Raw genomic sequence first — 14,473 nt, forward strand, 5'->3', positions numbered from 1 at the left:
TCTCAATCTCCGCCATCGAGCGAACTATATGTATGTGAGTCGGTATTGTCAGCTCGGCACTAAGCGGCCGACGGTTCATGGATGATATCCTCGATGGGAATAGAACAGCACGCCTGAGTTCCGACGGACCCAATCTGTCCGCATACGCTGCGTTCAATGTGTCCATAGCCGGCCTGCGCAACGCGAGATCTCCAAAACCGCCGATTCGTCCGGCTTTAATCCGTAGAATCTCACTTCAGATATCATTGACAGGCTCCGGTCTACTCTTAAAGTAGATCTTGTACTTCACGATCTCGACAATCTCCAACTCTTCTTTGTCGTCAGCCGCCGCACCCAATTCCTTCTGTCTCCGCTGCACAATTGCAAGTGGCTGTGATAGCTTTTTGACCTCTCCGGTCATTCGCTGATACCGTCCAACATATAGATAGACCCTCTTCATCCACTTTGTATCGTCTGGTGCTGTAAACTGCGGAGAGTAATCGGGGAACATGAGTTTGCCGATGGGGGTTTCGAACACGGGGGCACCATTGGGATTGCCGGGACCGTCGGGTGATGAGCCTGACGACTCGTTGTTTTCGCTGTTCTCTTGCGAGGGGATATTGATAGTGCCTTGGAGCTCGAGGAGGGCGAGACCGGAGGGGGTTTGCAGAAGCTGGGGGAGGGGATTGTTGACGCGTGCGGAGGGATTGGATGCGCGAGGGTGGAGGGGTATTGATGGCATTTTTGAATTACTGTCTTTCGGAAAAGTGTCTTGAGCGGATGAGGAACTGAGCTCGTCGTTTTGTGGTGAGGAAAGTGTATAAAGTAGGAAATAGGGGGCGTGGCAATTGGGCTTGGAATTGGAGGTCGCGAAAAGAGAGATTAAGATTAGCGCGTCACGCCAATCTCGTATCTTATCGGCATTTCCTCTTTGGGATGTAGTGCCATGAAGGCGGCTTTGGAAGTTGCACATGGTTTAAGAGCCTGAATTTAAGCACGCCAAGATAGTCTATAAGCTACGATTTACAGATGTTATGTCTTTCGAAGCTGGGAAAGCGATGGTAGATGTCAATTTGATAGCTGAATAGGGTATTATCCTCAACGAAGTCTTCGATTTTCGTGAAAGACAAGAGCAACAGCGTAATGATGCGGACACTGTATACCATATATAAGACCATATATAGGATATACGTCCTGTTCAAATCTTGCAAATAGAGAAGCGAACTCGTGCTGTTGACTTGTTCTACCGGCCCCCAAACCCGGTATGATCCTGTCTGAATCATCACCCTTATGCACGTACATGCGGTTGGCCAGGTTCTGAAAGAAGGGCCAATGGTGGCCAACATTCAGGGGAGTCTAGTCCAAGGAAGCAGAGGACTTGCCGAGCTGGAGCACATTGGTCTCACACAATGTATGTATCCGTGCTGCAGTGTTGCTTTGCGGCATCTAGCCAATGCAACTGAGCAGGAAGGCAAGTTATGTCATTCGTGCCTGACAATTAGGCAAATGGAGGTGTGAGAATATTATTCTCGATAATAGTGATGCGTCTGCCAAATAGGGCTCAGCTTTTACGATAGCACGCATCTTCCAGATGGCCCAAGCCTCGGATGGCTTCATTCACCATGTCTTCGCCGCTTGTGCCGGCGGGGCCCTGCATTTTGCCGTAGCGCAAGTCGCTCATTTCTCCGACCGTGTTGTTGAGCATAGTTAAGATCGCTGTTGCTTCCTCATCGGTCTCAAAAACTTGACGGTCAATGTCCGAGATGGCCTTCTCCATGGCATCCAGGAGACTGGATGGTGAATGATAGTCGGAAGACGATGTTTGTCCGAACAATTGGACATCCATATCCATCTCACGCTGATCGCTAGAGCTGAGTCCGTCAACACCTGTTTTGGTGACAGACTTCCGGAGCTCTGCTTTCTGGGTCTCCCCCTGGCGAACCTCCTTGTCAATGTTACCGTTGACGAGGTCCATGTCATTTTCCCGTAGCTCTTGCAGTTCGCGGTAAAGCGCCCTGATGTGCGGATGAGACCGCAAACGCTTTGGGAAGAGCTCAGTAAACTGCTGTAACGACATGATCGTCGGCAAAGGAGCCGGTGAGAGCAGAAAATTGCCCAGAATTGAGGATTCCGTAGGCGCCATGGTGGATGAATAGCAGGATGGCGCAGTCAACACACGATATAATTATGGCTAACACTGAATTCAACTAGTTTGCCCTTTGGAGGCTTTATTTGGTTCACCTTCTGAGGTGATATTGTCTTGTCGCTGCTGTGTTACCCTCAATCGGAGTGTATCGCGTCTTGCGCCGATTAAGTTACCAGAACACCAAGGTGGCTGGGGTGGAACAATGATTGAGTAACAGTGCTCAGCTTGCTGAAGTGAACGACCGTAGCCGGGTTGTATGCAAGATTAATTGATGAGACGTTGCTGGTGTTGATGGAATAAAGAAAGAGGAAGATGAGATGGCGGCGGGCAAAGCAATTAAAACTAGCCGGGAAAGTTCGTGACTTGCCCTTTTGGACGCGTTCCTCATCCAGTCGTTCCGCTTCCTCTTCTTGTCCCAACCGCGACATGCTCTGAACCCTCACCACTTCTGCAACCCCATTATCCTCTCGGATTGGCATTGGACCAGAAAGATTTGTTTTGTTCCGGCCATCTTCCCGAAATAATCAGGGAATAACCAGCTATTCACTGTGAGACCACCGGCTCCTGTCTTATATTGGAGGTTCTGACACTGCTTGGAGCCAATCAACTATTTTCCAAACCAGCCAGAATCATTATAAGCTGGCTGTCTGCAAGGCCTAGTGAAGGCTCACATCTGCCACATCACTTCCCTGCTTGTGTGCGCACAGTTGCCATTTTCTTCGCTTGCTTCAGTCACTGTTCATCTCAGTGCACGTGCTTCGCAGAGGCAAATTTGACTTGACGAGACCTTAAATACCTGTCTCACCATTCTACTCCGTGTTTCTACTTGTTTCTTCTCGCGATCAAGCTGGTGAAACCTGTGGCTGGTATTTTGATTTGCTATAACAGCATCCTACCCCTCAGTGACAGCAGACACCCCTTGATCTGTCTACGTGCCACTTCATCTCAAAATGGCCCCAACAAGCCAAATGACCTACCAGAAGGACGAGAGGGTTCTCTGTTTTCATCATGAAATTCTGTACGAGGCCAAGATCCTTGACCTGAGGCATACAGACCCAGAGGACCGTAAGAGTCCTTATGAATATCTAGTCCACTACAAGGGCTGGAAGAATACGTACGTCTAACCTAGCGTTATCCCCTTCATCTCTCCGAATTCTCTCACCTCCTGTCTTGGGTTGGAATTGTGACTCTATTCTAAATGGCAGAAGGACGGGGTTTGCGCAATTTCCCTTCTGCCGGTGAAGCCACCATCACGCCGGAACGGAGAGGTGTCCTTGTCAGAGCCACAATTGCTGACATTTGTTCTGTCTTTCCAGCTGGGATGACTGGGTTCCCCAAGACCGCCTTCGTAAATTCACGGAGGAAAACAGAGAATTAGCCACCACTCTTCGTCGTGAGGCAGAGGCTGCATTCCGCCAGAAGAGCACCAAAGCCTCTGTCAAGAAGAGGGGAGGCTCCGACCGCAGTTCCGCCCGAGGCAGCGAGGAAAGGCAAACCTCAGTGCCTGGCCGCGGAACCAAGCGAGCTCGTGACAACGATATCGAAAAGGTAAGTCTGCTGCATTTTTGCCTTCAATATTCCCTGTAGCCTGTCACACCGCTAGTGACGGTGCGCACACGGGGCAGCACCTGTTGATCACACATACTAACTGTGTCATCACAGGAGGAGAGCTTTTACGTGCGGCCTTCAGTAAGGATCGTAATGCCAGATAATCTGAAGTCTCTCCTAGTGGATGATTGGGAAAATGTCACCAAGAACCAGCAAGTCGTGGCCTTGCCTGCCAAGTCCCCGGTCAATCAGATCCTGGACGACTACGTCAATGAGGAGAAGCCCAAGCGCACAAGCTCGGCTGATACGGACGTCCTTGAAGAAGTCGTTATGGGTGTACGTGAATACTTCGACAAAGCGCTTGACAAGGTCCTCCTTTACCGGTTTGAACGCGAGCAGTACCGGGCTCTCCGCAAAAAGTGGGAGGCAGGCTCGGGCGACTACGCCGACAAGGGACCACTCGACATCTACGGTGCAGAGCACCTGACTCGTCTTTTTGGTAGGTTTTCTGTGCCTTAATCTGCCATATACATGGCTAACAGATACTCCATAGCAACGATGCCCGAGCTCATTGCACAGACAAATATGGACCTCCAGTCAACGAATAGACTCCGTGAAGAACTGTCCAAGTTCACCATCTGGCTGAGCAAGAACTCCAGCCGATACTTTGCTACAAGATACATGACTGCGAGCAATGAGTACATCGAGAAGTCGCGTGGCGTTCCGAATCCAACCCCTGGAACTGCAACATCGCGTTTAGTCTAGACGTGTGGCCATTGATTCATTTATGTGTTTGCTTTTCTCCACCGTTTTTTTTTCTTCGAGCATATCTATCTCCCCCCTTTTTTTTTAATTCGATTGCGTTCGACCGACTAGGGCTGCGACAAATGGTTAGTTAGCAAAGACTGAAGTTGCTTTATATGTATGTTACGGCGATGATCATACTTTTTTTTCCTGTACCATTAGTAGGATAAAATTGGAATCACTCAGCTAGCAAAACTGAAATTTCAATCACTTTTCCAATATGTGTAACTCAGAACATGTTCATGAAACTGGCCAGAGAAGGTATAAAACAAAGGTAACAGGAACTGGATTTCCACCATCACCTAGTATCTAATCCGCTACCCCAAGCAACAGACACAAAACACAGCCAATAGACACTCACAAAGAAACACAGAAGAAGCATCATCATCGTCTTAACAGCCTAAACAACCAACCCCCTCGCATCATCGACCGCACACCTCGCCGCCCTCTTCAACTCCATTTTCCAATCCGCCTCACGATACCTCGTCCACGCCCCCAGCCCCTCCGGCGGCTGAATGCTCAACGTCTCATACCCCTGCTTGATAATCCGATGGACTTCCCGAGGACTCAGATTCTTTTTCAGGTTCGCCGGTACCGGTACCGCTTCTCCACTCTTCCCCGCCGACTCGGCATTCTGATCTGGGTCCACAAACAACAGCGTGTAGAAGTGTGTGGAGACGGAAATCAGCGTGTCGATGGCGGCTACGTGGACTTCTTTGTTGGTGTCTGCGCCAGCAGATGCGGATGCCGGTGCCTTGAAGTTGTAGACGTCGCGGAAGCGCGTGATGATGGGGCCGGTTTCGACGAGCTTGTAAAAGAGGTCGTCGTAAGAGAGTGGGTCCGGGAGGAAGGTGTCGCCGGAGGAGACGCAGAAGGCGATGAGGTTGATGAGGGTGGTGGTTAGGGTTGTGGTGTGTGGGTTGCTGGTTAAGTCCGGGGCGTAGGTGGTGAGGAAGCGCGTGAGGGAGAGAAGAGTGCGCCAGAGTTCAGACCAGTGGTAGCTGAGTCGGATTTTGTTCATGGAGAGGTAGGTTAGGAGGCGGAGGAAGATTGATATGCAGTGGCTTTTAACAGTTAGTTTTGTGTTTTATATTGGAGAGAGGCAAAAGGGAGAGACATACCTGTAGAGGTTGACGTCGAGTCGGCGGCGAAGATTGTGGGTTAGGGTGTCGATGAGAATGTCGAAGATGACGGTTACTAGGACTCGATCGCCGTTGACGAGAGGGAGATATGGCTGTCTATGACGGCAGAGGCGCACTCTGCGCTTGCTTTCTTCGCTGCAAAGTTGCTTGCATAGCGTGCTGTCTTCGGAGAGGATACGCAGGGTGAGGAGGTTCAGCTCGGCGTAGTGGGCTACTCTTGGGGACCGATAGGCGTGCTGTAGGAGGTAGGAAGTGAGGGAGAGGAAAGAGGCGAATGGTGTCTCCTCGTTGTCCTTCTCGGGAGCCGCGCTGATGAGGTGGTAGCCGAAGAGCTTGTTGGCATTGATGAAGTCGTAGGTGGCGAGGAGGATCGCTGCTTGTTGGGCCGGTCTGGTCTTGTTAGCGGGGGATAGCCTCTAGGAATTCAGGATAGGCTTACAGTGCTGCGAACAGATCTTTGGCTTCTTCTGCGGTTGGCGTGCCGGCTTTCTCTTTCTTGCCCGGGGCGAGTACACCTAATCCGAAATAGATCAGGGTACCGATGAGAGACCAGCCCTCCGGAGAGTCATCTTGCACTGCAACATAACCGTTTCGCAGAGCACCACAGGAGAGACCGACCCCCTTGGCAATCTTCTGGATACTGGCCTCGTTGACAAAATCGTCGAGTCGCAGCTGGTAGGGGTTTTGGAATTCGAACTTGTTGTAGTTTGCCAGCAAACCCAAAAGCACGAATGGCTCGAACATTTGCATTGGGGTCTCCGTTTCTTGGACGAACTTGATTGAAGATTAGCTTGGTTATGGAAAGTTTGGGAAGTAACAAACCTTCATTAGAGAAGGAAACAGGTCCCGGTGCGTGAAGTAAGAGACCAAACTTGTCTTGTACGCCCCGCTAGTCATGGCGATGGCGGCTTTTATGGCCTTGAGACGGATATCATCTGGCATTGGTTAATGCACGGTCGAAGTGATGTCGCTCATGAAAGGGGACTTACAGCTGCTGCCGTTCCGGATGATGCCATCCAGGACAGTGACAAAGTTGGAGATCACATGGTCCACATGGTCGAGACCAGCAAGAACAGTAATGACATCTGAGCTGGGGTTGGTGTACTTTTTCTTCAGGACACATGCTAAGAAGATCGTCAAGGTCTAGATCATAGTTAGAAAGTGATAACAGTTGTCGGGCAATGCACGTACCTCTAGAGCATAGGAATCCACCGGGCTAGAGGTGGAGGCCGCTTCGCGAATTGCGCGAGCAAAGAGTTGCTGTGTTTGGATCTGCTAGATTGTTAGAAGGGACTGTCTGCTGATAGACCAAGCATGGTGGTGACGCACCTGCAAGTTGAGGGTCTCGTCAGGACTGAGCTGGTTCAAGACCGCAGTAAGCCGAGTACGATCGGGAGGCAACAAGAAAAACTCGCGCCAAAATCCCTCCGATGGCTCTGCATAGTCGGTGGTCTAAGAGGATTGGGTTAGCTGGAGTGGTATATACGCTGCGGGGACTACAACACATACTTGGAATAGATTCTCGTATAGTTGCACGATCTTAGGCTTGAAGGTTTCGGGTCTACTTTGTTGGGTTAAGGGGGATTCCATTGCGTTAGGTGAGAGGAGTGGCGGTCAGCATTAAACATGGGACCGCTGCCAGCATCACAGATGGGAGTTCAAAGAGCCAATATGAGATTCAATAGCAAGCGGGCCGATGGAAGAGGGACTGGGAAGTGGACATGAAATGGTAGTCGCCAGCTTATTCGACCACCACTTCATTTCTCTTTTTCTGCCTATTCGGGCCAGCCCACACCAGCCACGCAACACCCCTGCTCCCCCCACCAGCCACGGTTTATGTATGAAGGCGCCACGGTTTTGCTTTGTATGGTATAAAAGTAGGAGAGGTCTAAGCCCTCCTACTTTCTTCCAGCATAATTTAAGATGAAAGTATTTTCATTTATTCTGCCCCCTTGACTTTCTTGTCGTTGCAGTGACAAACACGTGCCTCTGCTCATGCCGACCATAAGATGACATAATCAGGGGCATGTGAAACTAATCACTTAATAACATTGAATTTGATGCATGACCTGACATCAATAGTATATAGAAAATAGATAGATCATGTGCATAACCACTTTGCTATAGTCACACATAGACAAGGATCAGCAACTCTTTCCTGTGGCTCCCCGGGTCCTTCATTATTTGTATTGTATTGTATCCCTTGAAACATCAAACAAAGCAGAAACCCGTTAGTCATGGTTTACGCCTGAGGTAACTAAGGTACTCATTGTGGTGTGGTGACTCGTTACTCAGGCAGCCGTGTTAGTAATAAGGGTGAAGAGCATCGGGCCAATCACAGTAAAGGAGTAGCAATCGCAGGGCCAGCTCAGCAATGAACAAAGTCAAAGAAATGAAAGGAAACGGGACTGCTGCATGATCACTGGGTCACAGAGGGGCCATTTAGATTGCAACGGACAGTTCCCCAACAACCCCGGCTTCGATCAGGCGTTCATTTGAGACCACAGCAGTGGCGCCACCGTCGCTGTGTAGAAACACCTCCACGCTGATTGGCCCGTCGGGTCCTGGCCCTGGCACCTTTTAACCGACCGCCGGCAGTCTTTCCGCCTCCCAAACAGACTCAACTTCCGACTCGCCATCATTCTTCCACTTTTCCATCATATTCCTTTTCGTTCAGCGACAACACAACGATTAGATTCATGACATTTCAGCTCCTCGTTCCTCCTACTGCAGTATAGAGCATCCTCTTCATCAAACACATCACATTCTCCCAATATGTCGCTTTGCAAAGCTACCATGCCCTCGCCGGTGACATCATCCGCCACGATCCTCACCTGGCTCAGACAGTCCTCCTCCAGACGCTCGACGCAGACCTGCCGTCTATTCTCCTCATACGGCAATTCTCATCGGTCCTCGAAGCGCGAATTGCAGACTGCCACTGCCTACCGTCCTCACTCGCTGCCCACCTCCTTCCCGCCGCCCCGGAACACGGGCATCTCCGACACCTCCATCGCCGCCGACTTCCCTTCCCTTCGTGAGATGTCCCAGCCTCAGCTGCCCGGCCAGCAGGGCCTGTCCGACCTCAGCCTCCGGGAAAGCGAGGCCCAGAAGTCCAAGCCTGCGACCGCTCCTGCTGCTGCCGAAAAGACCGCCGCCAAGCCCACCGAGAAGCCCCGGCGCAAGCTGCGTGCCAGGAAGGCCGCGATGAAGCTGACCCCCGTGGCTATTGAGCAGCTTCGCAAACTCCTCTCACAGCCGGACCCTAAGCTGATTCGAGTCGGTGTGAAGAACCGTGGCTGCTCCGGTCTCGCCTACCACCTCGAGTACGTGGAGAAGCCGGGTGCTTTCGACGAAGTAGTGGAGCAAGACGGTGTCAAGGTTCTCATCGACAGCAAGGCATTGTTCAGTATCATCGGTAGCGAGATGGACTGGCAGGAGGACAAGCTGAGCAGGCGATTCGTTTTCCGCAACCCGAATATTAGTAAGCTTCCCTTTGTCCGCGGGAAACCCCAGAAACGGCTGCTAACGTATCATTTGTGCAGAGGAAGAGTGTGGATGCGGTGAATCCTTCATGGTCTGATTTATGAAACTGAAATTGGCACCTTTTCATATGTTTCGAATTCATAATAATGCGGATTCATGGGTTTTCTCGCGTTTGTGCATTGGCTGGCGTTTACTGGTGGCGGATTTGGCGGGTTCGGATAATCCCTTCTTTTATTGCTTCATGCTGGACATACATTGATTCCCGGGCAATGAGCCCACTACTGTGCAATATATCTACTTTGTCATATGATCGACAGCACTGCATGATACCGCAGGCAACATTTTGTTGAAGATTCAGCGACACAAGCCGTGATCGATCATTCCTTTGTTCACTACTTTATGTAGGACAATCGTGAATACAACAATAAGTTTAAAATGACTATAGAATCTCCAGAACACCGTAGAAACCTCGAGTAAAACTATATCAAGAACTAAGGAATAAATATCCCGAGCTTACATGCAGCAATGGCCTTTCGGTTCCTTCGGAACTTTAGATTAAGATCCCGGGGTACTTGATTTGAAATGTCGGAGGGCCTGTCCGATCCCTGCCATACCCCGACTTTCCCTGCACCTCATCCGATAGTAAATGAAGTGCTCATAACAGAATACAATAAGACTAATAATCTCGAACGGCCGTAATCATCACCTCTACCTAACTACATTTCCTACTCCCACTACGACAATACCATCCCTCCCAACACGGGCCCTTAAACCTATTGATTACACTGACCATCCTCCATTCCTAGTAATCATAAACCCCCCACATACAAGCAATCTCAAAACCACGATCCATAAATCAATTGAATCAACTCCCTCTGATAAAAGATTCACCGCACCACCCGCTCCCAAACCCCCTCAACATCCTCATGAGGACTTATATTATCCACGATCCCCAAAGCCGTAGTCGGCTTCTTATACCCCAACAACTCCAACATCTTCGGACTCATCTTGGTAACCACACTCCTGGGAATAGCCAGGAACTGATTCTCCTCCGTGCGCAAATGTCCCCTACAAAAGAACAAGCCATACATATTCCTCACCGTTCCAGGAAGCGAGTTATGTCCTCCTCCATGATACGCCGAGGCAAGGAATATCAGCGCGGAGCCGGCTTTCATCTCTACCCAACACCACCGACATCAGAACAATACTACTACTAGTTAAGGGGTAGTAAGTAGGGCAAGGTAACGTACCAGCAAAACACACCTCCCCCTTATCATGGTCAAACTCCGCCCACCTCTCATCCCCCCACCGATGACTCCCCTTCACAAACATCGTCGCTCCCATCTCCCGACTAACATCACAGCCCGCAATCAGACACCCAAACTGACTCACCTGGTCCCACCCCCACTCCCACTCGCGATACTCATGTCGCACATGATGCACGTTATCGTCCCGGTGGAGGAGCTGTCGAGGCGCCCCGTACCCGATGTTCATTGCCACGCTGAGGCTGAGCAACGGGTCGAGACGGTTCGGCTCCACGCTGTCTTCGCGGTTGATGCACCATTCGTCCACGAGGATGCGCGTGCGTAGGGCTTCCAGGGTGGGATGCTCCGCCGTGATTCGGGCTATGGTGGGGGATTTGCCTACCAGGCCGGGAATGAGGGTCGTTTGGGAGGGGATGGTGGTGAAGGCGCCGTTGGTTGTGGAGGTGGAGGTGGGTTTCTTGGTGCTGGTGCTGGCGCTGGTCCATGGGGTGAGTTCGGTGTCGATGGCGGTGAGGTCTTCTCTTGGGATGAAGTCGGAGATGATCACGCCGCCGTCGCGGGAGAGGATGGCCAGGATGTATTCGATTGGGGTGGTGGAGGGGATCGTGCGGAGATGGGATTTGGGGGTGTAGGTTGCTGGGATGGGGGGTGGGATGGGGAGGGGGAGGCGGGACATTTTGCTTTGTTATTGTTGCTGGTTCTTGTTCTTGATATGTAGATGGTTTAGTTTGTCTGGTGTAATGATGCTGGTAGGTAGTCTCCGTATCCATGAACCATGCCTTGAGGGGCGTGATATAATTCCCCTCTCGGGTCGGGTCGGCTGCGTTGCGGAGATCGGGTGGCATATCCGATGATAGGGCTGACATGTGTGTGAATGATAGATGTTCTGGCTGGGTCTACTGCATTGGTCTGGAGATATCATATGATGGACTGTTGGATTAGTACAGTGATGGTGTTGTCTGTTTCCGTACTGCCGCTTCGGGTGTAGCTCGAAAATATGACTATTATCAGTCAAGAGTTATGTATTGAGTGTAGTATAGTTGCTATCTAGAGTGTATATTCAGTTGCAGTGCAGATGTTCTGCTACTACTCTCGATAAAATTAAACAACACCCTATATGCAAGTGTAAGCTCCACCACCTCGAAGCTCCATATACACGATTTTATATACGTTGGTTAATACCATACGTCACAAATCATCCCTCTCCTGGGCTAGCCAGAAAGACGGGCTCGCATTGTAATCAATCTGATCCACTATGGCCGCAATATCATAAGACGTCAATCCCAGCTCAGGCAACTCATCCTCGGAGACATTAATATCCCCAGTAATGAACGGTATCTGGGTGTCGTCACTTGGCCTATGATCCTGCCCATGTGCGTCACCGCTCGTCTCTGGAACTAAGGCGGTACTGATGTGATTCGCCGCATTCGCATACCGCTCTTTTAGTCCCTCGAACAAGGTCTCGAGACGAGTCAGATCAGCTTTGCGAATCTCGGCTACGCGGTTCCCCTTGCTGATGATTTCATCGAGAATCAGATGCGCTTGTTGGTTGGAGCTTCGCTGTCCCACTAATCCTGGTACAAGGGCGCTGGCCATGGTGAGGTGGATAGCAGCGCCGTACGTAAACTCGAGGTCGAAGGGGAGGAATGATTCTGCGGTGCGATTAGTAGCTGATAATCGTTCTTTCTGGATATTGCCCACCGAGAAGCCCCTCGTCCACTAGAGCTTTAAGTAACTGTAGACTTTTGGTCGCTGAGTTGATCCCTGTTGACATCAGTGTTTCCATGAGAGGGACAATCCGGCGGCAGCATTCTAAAGGGAGGCCAAGTTTATCCAGACGCTCCCGTAGAACGGCTAGAAGGAGGGGCCGTGTGGCAACGATGACACACTAGTAGTATAAGTTAGTTCGAATTTTTGGTTTGCTCAAAGGCAGACATACCTCGTGATATAGCAGGAGGATATGGCGCATCCCTTTCGACATGGAGTTGACCGGGCCTGAGAATTTGGTATTGATAAAGTCTTCCAATTCCCGAGCTAGATCCGCCATAGTGTTTAAAATAGTCTTCGTTTTCTCAATGAATGATTCGATGGGCCGTCTCTCAGTCTTGTAAACGGCTATCGTCCATGAGTCGATGTCCTCTCGTAATGGTGATTATAAAACCTACTGCCAAGTATTGTGGACAATAACCGCGATAGCTTCACTCTCAGACTTAGCATAGCGTTCCTCTGACACGACTGTGTTGGGGAATCAATTAATGCTGTGACATCGCTATCATGCACAATCATCGGAATGCCCAGTGATGACGAAAAATGGCGGTCCATAATGTACAGTGTCCACCACAGATTACGGCAGCGATCAACAGCTGCTGCCCCCAGCTCTTGCTCTGGAAGCTCCGTATGTAGACCTTCAAGTTGCGCAATCCGGATGGCCTGGCTAGCCTGTACTATGTTAGATTTTCAACCCGCGCAATTCTAAAAGCAAGCCAGGTTCTTACAAAAAGGTGTCCTGACTCTCGCCGATCAATCGAGTAGAGATATAAAGCTGCTAGTGCCATGACCTCGATGGCCAGAAGGGTATTCCTCCATATAGAACTGTAATCTGGCATCAAAGACATGGCACGAACAAAGTATGCTGCACCTGGCGGGTCTCTCTTCTTAGACTGGTCAAGAAACGCTTTTCCAAAGGACAACACTAGCAAAAACTGGATGAACCACAGCCGACTATCAGTTGCTTTCTTGATTGCATCGCCGTAGTAGAACTCTTGCATATGCGTTGTGAAGGTCTCCTCGTCCAAGAGCCGGAACGTCTGGCCCAGATGGAACTTGACTGTGTTGAAGAGATAAAGAGCGTAGTCCATAGACGGGAGACCGCTGATGTCAGGAGCAGCATCAGAAGATGACTTCCACTGTAGAGGATAGATATCTCCATCAAGATAGTAGGGAATATCGTAGGCCACGTCCGGATGCAGCCTTTGAGACATCATCAAAGTGAGACGAGCGGTAAAAGACCAAGTGGATGTTGGAGCCAGCCAGACTAGTCAGGTTAGACGCAAGCGCATAACAATCAGGATCACTTCAGAGAGGAGAGTGCTTGGTCTTACTCCATCGGGATAATCGATTATCATGGGTGTTCCTCATCGTCATTGAGGGCAGACCAAATGGGCTGGGCCAATTTGCACCTGGAGAACGCGATTCTGAACCGAGAACATCTAACAGAGTAAGACTACAGCGAGGAGACAACAGAGTTTGCCCGCGTCATATACATACTTTCGACTTCCTCGAATGCAACATCGTGGGTTCGTTTCTTCGTCGTCTCATGCTGCTCTTTAGCCTGTGTCTGCAACTCACGGAGGCACCTGCCGCATTATGAGCATCGTATGATCCATAGACATCCGATCCTTTGGAAAGGTACCGTTCCGATATCAGAACCCTACGGTTTTCCTCGGAAAACCGACAAGGAACAGCGCGTCTTTGACAATTGGCGCATGGTTCGACCCCAGAGCATTTGATCTTGCTTTGACGACAGGCAATACATCTGGATAAGCGGGGTCAACATCGGCAAGCTAGTTTCCAGATTAATTTCCAGGTTGCTTACGCGTTCGCCGTTCGTTTTAACTTGCGGGGCTCGGCTTGCATCGTGAAGATCACCCGAGACACCAAGGAGCAGACCCTTAGGCAAGCGAGTAGTCCGCCACGATGATTGTATCTCAGGACATTTTGACTCTTTTGGACTTGGATAGGAAGATAGGGATTATGATAAGCTAGGAGGATGAGGGGAAGACGCCGATCACGAGACCGGCTCGGTCTTATCAAAACCCACAGACAATGTCTTTTTTTCTCCAAACTAGTTACCCGTTCGGGAAAAGACGCGTATAATTGCTTATCTTCGTCCATCTTCCTACACCGGATTCTATTGTTGGAGATGTTATCGCACAAATGAAAACTAGATACAAGCATGATACCAGGTCTAGCATTTTTTAGGCCTGGTTTGTGAGGCTACGCTTACCATGGAATATTAATTCACATAATTAGGAGCGAATAATGATCCCCCATGAGTCGTAAATACTGCCTTTGTACGATATTATATCTAAATGGCCTGCGACGGC

The 14,473-nt window shown here is 50.2% G+C and overlaps 6 protein-coding genes across 6 annotated transcripts; 2 read left to right on the forward strand and 4 right to left on the reverse strand.

Moving 5' to 3' along the window:
• Nucleotides 1-235: 235 nt before the first annotated feature.
• Nucleotides 236-2,122, reverse strand: BO85DRAFT_370939 (uncharacterized protein; the record flags this gene model as incomplete). Its single annotated transcript, XM_025655979.1, has 2 exons — nt 236-750; nt 1,552-2,122. The coding sequence occupies 2 exons, from the start codon at nt 2,120-2,122 to the stop codon at nt 236-238; spliced, it is 1,086 nt and encodes a 361-aa protein (XP_025516021.1).
• A 698-nt stretch (nt 2,123-2,820) lies between these two features.
• On the forward strand, nt 2,821-4,658 carry BO85DRAFT_295256 (chromatin modification-related protein eaf3). Its single transcript, XM_025655296.1, has 5 exons — nt 2,821-3,239; nt 3,331-3,363; nt 3,442-3,673; nt 3,788-4,172; nt 4,227-4,658. The coding sequence occupies exons 1-5, from the start codon at nt 3,076-3,078 to the stop codon at nt 4,436-4,438; spliced, it is 1,026 nt and encodes a 341-aa protein (XP_025516022.1). The 5' UTR covers nt 2,821-3,075; the 3' UTR covers nt 4,439-4,658.
• BO85DRAFT_420608 (ARMH3 family protein) lies at nt 4,652-7,350 on the reverse strand. The gene is made up of 8 exons (XM_025657897.1): nt 7,129-7,350; nt 6,949-7,071; nt 6,811-6,891; nt 6,609-6,762; nt 6,442-6,554; nt 6,059-6,393; nt 5,599-6,009; nt 4,652-5,541 (listed from the first exon to the last, which is right to left on the reverse strand). The coding sequence occupies exons 1-8, from the start codon at nt 7,207-7,209 to the stop codon at nt 4,878-4,880; spliced, it is 1,962 nt and encodes a 653-aa protein (XP_025516023.1). The 5' UTR covers nt 7,210-7,350; the 3' UTR covers nt 4,652-4,877.
• An 898-nt stretch (nt 7,351-8,248) lies between these two features.
• Nucleotides 8,249-9,542, forward strand: isa1 (Fe-binding Fe/S cluster assembly protein ISA1). The gene is made up of 2 exons (XM_025660115.1): nt 8,249-9,100; nt 9,162-9,542. The coding sequence occupies exons 1-2, from the start codon at nt 8,395-8,397 to the stop codon at nt 9,197-9,199; spliced, it is 744 nt and encodes a 247-aa protein (XP_025516024.1). The 5' UTR covers nt 8,249-8,394; the 3' UTR covers nt 9,200-9,542.
• Nucleotides 9,543-9,937: 395 nt separating this feature from the next.
• On the reverse strand, nt 9,938-11,043 carry BO85DRAFT_468687 (phytanoyl-CoA dioxygenase family protein; the record flags this gene model as incomplete). Its single annotated transcript, XM_025662284.1, has 2 exons — nt 9,938-10,279; nt 10,353-11,043. 2 exons carry the CDS (start codon nt 11,041-11,043, stop codon nt 9,990-9,992), a joined length of 981 nt encoding a protein of 326 aa, XP_025516025.1. The 3' UTR covers nt 9,938-9,989.
• Nucleotides 11,044-11,372: 329 nt separating this feature from the next.
• On the reverse strand, nt 11,373-14,119 carry BO85DRAFT_468688 (Zn(II)2Cys6 transcription factor). Its single transcript, XM_025662285.1, has 9 exons — nt 13,963-14,119; nt 13,780-13,902; nt 13,635-13,723; nt 13,469-13,576; nt 12,863-13,401; nt 12,533-12,806; nt 12,307-12,482; nt 12,069-12,255; nt 11,373-12,019 (listed from the first exon to the last, which is right to left on the reverse strand). The coding sequence occupies exons 1-9, from the start codon at nt 14,001-14,003 to the stop codon at nt 11,556-11,558; spliced, it is 2,001 nt and encodes a 666-aa protein (XP_025516026.1). The 5' UTR covers nt 14,004-14,119; the 3' UTR covers nt 11,373-11,555.
• Nucleotides 14,120-14,473: the final 354 nt, after the last annotated feature.

Source organism: Aspergillus piperis, assembly GCF_003184755.1.
Source record: "Aspergillus piperis CBS 112811 unplaced genomic scaffold BO85scaffold_8, whole genome shotgun sequence".
Taxonomy (NCBI): domain Eukaryota; kingdom Fungi; phylum Ascomycota; class Eurotiomycetes; order Eurotiales; family Aspergillaceae; genus Aspergillus; species Aspergillus piperis.

Bases quoted from the DNA above. Each gene is read 5' to 3' on its own strand.
- BO85DRAFT_420608 (XM_025657897.1), bottom strand. From the start codon at position 7,209: ATGGAATCCCCCTTAACCCAACAAAGTAGACCCGAAACCTTCAAGCCT. The intron at 6,892-6,948 runs GTGCGTCACCAC...ACAATCTAGCAG, and splicing joins ACGAGACCCTCAACTTGCAG to ATCCAAACACAGCAACTCTT. The intron at 5,542-5,598 runs GTATGTCTCTCC...AACTGTTAAAAG, and splicing joins CTCGACGTCAACCTCTACAG to CCACTGCATATCAATCTTCC.
- isa1 (XM_025660115.1), top strand. From the start codon at position 8,395: ATGTCGCTTTGCAAAGCTACCATGCCCTCGCCGGTGACATCATCCGCC. The intron at 9,101-9,161 runs GTAAGCTTCCCT...TCATTTGTGCAG, and splicing joins TTTCCGCAACCCGAATATTA to AGGAAGAGTGTGGATGCGGT.
- BO85DRAFT_468688 (XM_025662285.1), bottom strand. From the start codon at position 14,003: ATGCAAGCCGAGCCCCGCAAGTTAAAACGAACGGCGAACGC. The intron at 13,577-13,634 runs GTATGTATATGA...TTACTCTGTTAG, and splicing joins TGCATTCGAGGAAGTCGAAA to ATGTTCTCGGTTCAGAATCG. The intron at 12,020-12,068 runs GTGGGCAATATC...ATCGCACCGCAG, and splicing joins AGTGGACGAGGGGCTTCTCG to AATCATTCCTCCCCTTCGAC.
- BO85DRAFT_295256 (XM_025655296.1), top strand. From the start codon at position 3,076: ATGGCCCCAACAAGCCAAATGACCTACCAGAAGGACGAGAGGGTTCTC. The intron at 3,240-3,330 runs GTACGTCTAACC...TCTAAATGGCAG, and splicing joins TACAAGGGCTGGAAGAATAC to AAGGACGGGGTTTGCGCAAT. The intron at 3,364-3,441 runs GTGAAGCCACCA...CTGTCTTTCCAG, and splicing joins GCGCAATTTCCCTTCTGCCG to CTGGGATGACTGGGTTCCCC.